Genomic DNA, 7,928 nt, shown 5'->3' with positions numbered 1-7,928 from the left:
AATCAAATCAATTCGTCCTTGTCACACACCCAACCTGCCCACCAAATTTCATCCGGATCCGTCCACAACTTTTCGAGGCCACACACCTTTAGTGGTGGAGGTAATAACGGTTCTGTGCCGCACTGCTTCTGGACTATTTTTTTATATCACGAAACTTCCGGTTTTTGTTGTTTGTTGTTTTAATTGAAGTAACACTACGCACGGTGTCCTGTTTTCCTGAACCCTCCAGTAGTTGTTGTTTCTTGGGTTGTCGATTACGTACACGACGTGAGGACGTGATCGAGCCAATAAACGCGCGCTCCCTTCCGACACCATGCAGTCTGTGTGAGTACGTCAACGCGCACGACATGACTGAATTAGACACAATATTGTGAAACTTAAATACGCTTTAGACGACCATCGGCGGGATGGCAAATGTTTTTGTACTGTGTCGCCCTCACGCATGCGCGCCACAAGGCATGACGAAGTCACGGGGTGTGTTCATTTACCAAGCAGCTAGCTTGCGCTTGCCAAGCCAGCCGTTCTTCACCACCAGTTTCCAATGAAGTGCTTAAGCCTTTTTTGCGGGCTTGGTGGCTGAACACACCCCGGCCCGGGGGACCCGTCGGAAACAGCCTTTTATCCCGTATAATAATGTCAATGATTATGTTGGAGCAATTCTTGTGATTCTGTGTTGGTATAAAATGCGCGCGAAAATCCTTTTTGTCTGATTGTGTCCGCTCTCTTTACAACTTCTTCTTCTGGTTCGTTTGGCGCAATATATCGTTAAAGATTTTTTTTTTGTGATTCCACGCTGATGGAGAGAAGAGCTGCGATCGCGCAAATTTTTCAGGCGGTGTATAGCTCCAGTGAAATATTTTCGAGACACGTGCACAATGCACTTTCTACACCTAAAATGTGACTGACCGAATCGGAGATAAATTAAATCGCAGGAAGGATTCTGCGATGGATCACATTTTCTGACGATCAGCCTTTTTTTTTAACCAAAGAAAATAGGAAAAAAATTTTTTTTTTAATTAATGATTGAACGTATCACGTCGTTCAGTCGCTATTATTATTATTATTATTATTATTATTATTATTATTATTATTATTATTTCTATACATATATATATATAATTATTTTGCCTATTGAAAGAAAATTATAATAAGAGGAAGAAGAAGCCGTTCAATGAAATGGCGACCAGTACTGGTCGTCCGCCTTCTGGTTGGCCTCGAACGAGCGGTCACGTCGTTCACAAGTATCTCGATCCTCGTTCCATCACCCTGGATAGAACAATCAACTTGTGAGTTACTGAGACTGCGATAAACAGGGTTTTTTTTTTGTTCTTTTGTGTTAAATACGAGTAATGCTGCAGTTTCCTTGACTTGGTACATTTGCTTTCACTTTCCTTTCTCTCGTGTTGGTTGTTCATTTCGAGGCCATTTATTGTGGTTACAATTAGAATACTGAACTGGCTTCCCACAAGAGTTTGGTTGGAATTTTGCTGAAACTAAAAGCATAAAGGATTTTGATTCTGGAGAACAATTGACCATGTTGCCATTCGATTGTCAGGAAGAACCCAGTTTACTCATTAATGACCTTCAAGGATAGGAGAGGTTACCTACTGTGCCCGGGGTGTGTTCCGTTACCAAGTTTCTTGTAGGGCGCTCCATTCGGAACGGTTGGCTTGGCAAGCGCTAGCTAGCAGCTTGGTAAATCAACACACCCCTGGTCTGCTCTTGATGCCACAACAGTTTGCACATGACTGCTCTTACTGGCTTGCTGACCCTCAAAGCAACATGGAATGGGTATTTTAATTCCATTTGTGAAAAGGCTGAACTGCTAAAGGTAAAATCCCTGAACGAAGCGAGATTTTTGGTGTGTGCGTGTACACTGACTCGGTTCTGCAGGCACTTTTAACCTGCCGTTGCTGGTGTGAAATCTGTGATTCAAATGGTCTTTTAAACCAAATTTTCAGCATTTATACGAAAGTGGCAATTTCAACCATAATTGTTCTGATCCTAAATACAAATAGGATCACAAGAAATATCTGTGGATGAGAGGGGTCTGGTTCATAACATTTCCTGTTGTTACAAGTGAGCAGCGGCAGTGCAGTAAAAACACACAAACACACACTTCTCCTTTTAACAATCAATGCAAAAATGTAGTATACTCTCTCTCTCATGACCCCAGAACGAAATTATATTAATAACAGCCCTCCTGCATCCCCCACCCCAAGCAGGATTAAGAATAAATATCATTTAAAACTTACTTCCCTGAGCCCCAGATATGTCCTTCCTGTCGGCGTTCAGAGCCATCTAATGCAGAGTCCATTTACTGGTAGTGTCCATTTACTGGTAGTCTATTTACTATAGTCCATTTACTGGTAGTCTATTTACTATAGTCCATTTACTGGTATATAGTCCATTTACTGGTAGCGATCTGTCAGGGGTTTGTGTAGCACAAGCTCATTGACTCGGCCTTTGCATCAACCCACATGGTCGGGAATTTGTATGACGACCAGCTGCCTTTTTGGCAAGGTACTTTTCCCAAGTATTTTAAGTTTCTTTTAGTAGGTTTATGGGCCATTTTAGTGAACGATCTTAATCCATGTGGACTTTCTTTCACCCCGAACATGCAAGTTTACTGTGGTTTCTGCACACTGAGCGTTGTGGGACCGGATTATGTCATTTCGAAAGCCGCATAATATAAAAAAAATTACCCGTATCTTGCCAAAAGGTGACCACGTGTGACTTCTTTAAGGTCACACTGAGGTGAACAGAGCTGCTATCCACCAGGAGCGACTCCTTGAGGAATATCTGCCTACGAGAGATTCCGATGAGAATCGTTCTACAGAGTAACCATGAAAAATATGCTTTTGCCTCATAACGTCACCAAATGACGTCATAATGTCATGTCTCAAGCTTGACGTATCTAGAAAGCACTCATCGAGGTGTTCAATTTGAGGTACTACACGATATGTTCCTAAAACTTGAAAATTTGACCTTGGGGTCAAATATGTTTGACCTTAGGCGCTAACCATGAAGGTCAAGGCCAATTGCCACCAAAAATTAATCAGCTGAGCACCAGACCATGAACTATATTCCCATGAAGTTTTAAGACGATCCGATCAAAATTACTCAAAAAATAAGGGTTTCGTCAACTCCCCTGATTTGCGACAAAGTGACCTTGACCTTTGACCTTGACCTTCAAAATTTTATGCACTGAAAGGGACCTCTATAGGCCTCTGATATGCGAAGTTACAAAAATTTCCAATGATAACTGTGCTCTGCAGAATTTTTTATACGTGATTACAGACAAAAAAAAACAAACATACAAGCTGACTAACATATCTTGCAAAAACTTCGTTTTGGCAAGATAAAAATAGTTACTGGGAGACTACCACCAAAATGTGGTCCACAAAACCATGTGAAGTACTGACTTTTCTTCCCCAGGTACCCGCTGACCAATTACACGTTTGGCACGAAGGAGCCACTTTACGAGCGTGACAGCTCGGTGCTTGCACGGTTTCAGAGGATGCGCGATGAATTTGAGCGAATGGGGATGCGGCGTTCTGCTGAGGGGGTTCTTATCGTGCACGAACACCGCCTCCCACATGTGTTGTTACTTCAGCTTGGGACTACCTTCTTCAAATTGTGAGTGGTTGTCTTTTAACTGTCACGGCATTCAAATGATGATACCCCTCATATGTTCTGCCTTATCTACATAGCCAATTTCTCTTGGTCTTACTTTGTCACCACCATCTTGTATAATCAACTTATGTTAGAGTGTGGCAGATTTTGAGGCACAATGGGTTTATGTTTTAATTTTTTTAATGCCTCTGCCAACAAAGTTTCTGGGGGCATTGTGTTTTCACATTGTCTGTACATCCGTGACGCGTTTTTGTTCCTGCATTAACTTAGAACTGCTGAAGGGATCTACAGTGCCTATAGAAAGTCAACACCCCATTTCAAAATTTTCACATTTTGTTGCCTTGTAGCTTGAAATTAAATTGCATTAAATCAGACTTTTTTCCATCTTTTCTTGTACATCGTAACACACAACTTACAAATGAAAAACAAATTCGACAAACTTCAGGAAATTAATTAAAAATTCAAAACGAGAATATCTTGCTTGGATAAGTGTCCACCCCTTGACTTAATACATCATGGAACCACCTTTGACAGCAATTACAGCTGTGAGTCTGTTGGGATCGGTCTCAACCAACTTTGCACACCTTGATTGGCAATATTTGCCCATTCTTCTGTTCAAGCTCATTGAAGTTGCTTAGGGAGTGTTGATGGACAGCAATCTTCAAGATTTTCGATTGGATTTAGCACAGGGCTCTGACTGGACCACTCAAGGATATTTCATATTTATCTTTGTGTTCCTTAACTACTCTCTGTGTTGTGTGCTTCAAGTCGTCATGCTGAAAGGTGAACTTCCGTTCCAATTTCAGCTTTCTTGCAGAGGGCAGCAGGTTTTTCTCCAGGATTTTTCTGTATTTTGCTCCATCAATTTTCCCTTCTGTCCGAACAAGTGCCCCAGTCCCTGCTGATGAGAAACATTGCCATAACATGATGCTGCCACCGCCATCCTTCACAGTTGGGATGGTGTTCTTTGGGTGATGTGCTGTGTTGGGTTTGCGCCAAATGTATCGTTTTGCATTTAGGCCAAAAAGTTCCAGCTTGGTTTCGGCAGACCACAAAACTTTTTGACACATGGCTTCAGAATATCTGGAGTTTCTTTTGCAAACCTCAAACGTGATTCAAAGTGGGGTTTTTTTTGAGTAATGGCTTCCTTCTTGCCACCCTACCGTACAGGCTAGACTTGTGGAGTGCTTGGGATATTGTCACATGCACACAGTGCCTAGTCTTTGCCGTAAAGGCTTGTAGCTCTTTCAAAGTTGCCATTGACCTCCTGGTGGCCTTTCTGATCAGTCTCTTCCTTGCTTGGTCTTCCAGTTTGGAGGGTTGGCCTGATCTCAGCAGAGTCTTGGTGGTAACATATGCCTTCCACTTCTTAATGATTGGCTTGACTGTGCTGCAAGGGATATTCATGGCCTTTTGAAATAGATTTATACCCATCCCCTGATCTGAGCCTTTCCAAAACTTTATCCTCGAGGTGTTTTGAAAGCTCCTTTGTTGTCATAGGTGAGTCTTTATTTCTCATGGGTGACTTACAGGCACAGCTTTTATTATGAAATGATCAGAATCATGACAATTTAACACGTTTACTTGTGTGATTTTTGAAGGTGATTGGTTACATCTGAGCTAATTTACAATTTTAATTATAAGGGGGATGGACACTTGTCCAAACAAGATATTCTAGTTTTGTATTTTAATTCAATTTTCTGAAATTTGTAGAATTTGTTTTTCACTTGGAAGTTGTGGGTTACAATGTGAAAAAAGTCTGTTTTAATGCAATTTAATTCCAGGCTATAAGGTAACAAAGGAGAAAAAATTGAAAGAGGGTGTAGACTTTTGAAAGGCAGTGCAAGTCATACTTGGTACAAGTATGCATAATGTTGTAAAGATAAATTGATTAGGTTATTAGGTGTCAGAGGTCCCGTTTGGTAAAAATTCTGTTACTGTGCCAACTTGTGAACAGTGATGGGATTTTGACCAAACTTGGTCTATGTACATATTGTTACAGTTGTGGGGGGTTAGATGGAGCAATTTAATAGGAAAGTTAGGATTGAATAGAGTAGTTTGGTCCGTGGACGTGTAGGAGACATCTCGATGTAATTGCATAACACTTAAGCTCACAGTTTCCCAACTTGTCACCACATGGAAATTAATTAGATAGGGATAAAGAATAAGTTCCCCCAGTATGTGATTGCCCTCCTGTAACGTATTCCTACATTTTTGCATTTACAAGCGAGCCAAACATGCGGAACAGGCAGAAGCCCCGTCTCCAAGGGTGACGGCGGGCGAAGTCACACCCCCGCGGCTAATTGATGGGCGTGACGTCAGAAGCTAGCCAAACGTGCCGAGCAGACGGAGGCCCCGCCTTCTCGGGTGTTGTGCGAGCAAGCCACACCCCGGAGGAGGAAACGGTTCGGTGACGTCAGAGTTGAGAGGGATGGGAGGAACACCGGAGTGAGGAGCGCATGCGGTCGAGAGAGAACATAGCTAGGAGATGGCTTGTAAGAACAGGGCTTTACGACTGGCTTTCCTTTGACGCATGAAGAAGATGGCACAATTCTTGTATTCGTGCTGAGGTGATTTGGCTTGCGTAATGAAGGCAGACTCGGTCTTTGGCTCTTGGTTGGGTCATGAGGAATGGACCCCAAACCTCATGTATGTCGGTGAGGACGATCGACGCACCAAGCAGTTGCATGGGGTCTCTGGGCCTTAGTGTTGAATACCGCTCACAAATTGCCTGACGAACGTTCCCGCTGCGAGAGAGCGACTTGGCACCATTTTGCATGTATCTACATGTGCAAATAGAAGCGGCTCGATTCCAAGATCCACAAAGACCATCTCTGGGCCAGTCTAAGCGCCAGAATAAAGGAGAGATTTTCTTTTATTTTATTTCCCTTTGTCTATTTTAGTCTGTGTAGAGGTGCCTTGATTTTGAATTTTGGATTTAATTTTGGATCGCATATTATTTTATTCTTATTATTGTTCTTTGTAAATATTTGTCTATTTTCATTAAATGTGTTCATATTTTAAGTGGCTGTATCCGTGTATTTGTCGTGGGGTTCAAGTATATACCCCCCTGTGCTGTGCTTCCCCATGCCCCCGTCGCACCGCCATTGCTCCCTACCCTTCCCAGGTCCCCTAACAAACGGACGCCAACGTTGTCAGACGGAATGAAAACCCGTCATTCTTGTTTCAAAAACAGCTAAAATTGATGAAAAAGCGGCCGAAATTGAAACCAACACAGTAATTACGGTCGCAATAGTAGATATAATGGAAACCAACATGTTTATTCTACACACAAGAACGGTCGTGACGGAAACAAGAATGGACAATCCCGAAATAGATTGGTGGGGAACGGAAGCAAGATTGGTTATTTCCATCGCGAAACGTCTGAGAGCGAAACAAAAGCGGTTCATTCCGGTTAATGTAGTGTGAACAAGATGGCGGATGCAGTCGAACGACCTGTTACGGTATGTAAATTTTTAGTGCTTGTGCCTCGAACATAAATGTAATATAGATAATATATAGTGGGTAGTACCTGATGTAGTTTTAACAATTTATTAAACCGAATTTTGTTGTGATGATAATGTTTGGTTTGCCTGTATTTCGAGCCCCCGAGTGAAGGATCGCTAGTTGTGTATGCCCAGTTCAACATAGGGGATCGTGTATGGGATCTTTCTACAGTTTTAACTTCATATTAACTTTGTTATTTTATTGGAATTCGCAATTTATTATTACTATCAAATTTTACCTCTTGCAAATATAAACGATCAATCGTCACTGATCGCTGCAGCACGGGGGCACGAATTACACGAAATAGCCACACATTAAGTCAAGAGGGCGCATTTATCGCTGCTTGTAAAATATCCCGTACCACAAACGGGTTTTCATTAACAGACATGATATATTCAAGGCAGACTACGTTAAAGTTAACTTCCCATAACTTTAAGAACTTTTCGAGCCGCCATGTTTTCCACGTTATGGTAACCGGAATGAATCGCTTTCGCTTCGGTCTCCGCCGTTTCGCGACGGAAATAACCGATGTTGCTTCCTTTCCCCACCGTTCTATTTCGGGATTGTCCGTTCTTGTGTCCGTCACGACCGTTCTTGCGTGTAGAATAAACGTGTTGGTTTCGGTTATATTTGCTATTGTGACCGTAATTACTGTATTGGTTTCAATTTCGGCCGCTTTTTCATCAATTTTAGCTGTTTTTGTAACAAGAATGATGGGTTTTCATTCCGTCTGACAACGTTGGCGTCCGTTTGTTAGGGGGGCCTGCTTCCCGTGCGCATATGAT

The 7,928-nt window shown here is 42.2% G+C and overlaps 1 protein-coding gene across 2 annotated transcripts in view; it reads left to right on the top strand.

Moving 5' to 3' along the window:
* The first annotated feature begins 201 nt into the window (after positions 1-201).
* Positions 202-7,928, top strand: part of NUDT21 (nudix hydrolase 21) — a 29,788-nt gene continuing 22,061 nt past the window's right edge. Inside the window, exons 1-2 of one of the 2 annotated variants that reach the window (XM_085895037.1) lie at positions 202-324; positions 3,439-3,639. In XM_085895037.1, coding sequence (XP_085751163.1) covers positions 314-324; positions 3,439-3,639 — 212 coding nt within the window. In that variant the 5' untranslated portion in view covers positions 202-313. Of the gene's footprint in view, positions 325-1,146; positions 1,287-3,438; positions 3,640-7,928 lie in introns of those variants that run through there. The other variant, XM_085895036.1, reaches the window with a different exon arrangement.

This window comes from Eptatretus burgeri, chromosome 9 (assembly GCF_056783735.1).
Source record: "Eptatretus burgeri isolate ZD-2024b chromosome 9, Ebu_testis_v1, whole genome shotgun sequence".
Lineage (NCBI taxonomy): Eukaryota > Metazoa > Chordata > Myxini > Myxiniformes > Myxinidae > Eptatretus > Eptatretus burgeri.
Note: the sequence above shows the minus strand (reverse complement) of the source record. Positions and strands in the feature narration are given on the sequence as shown.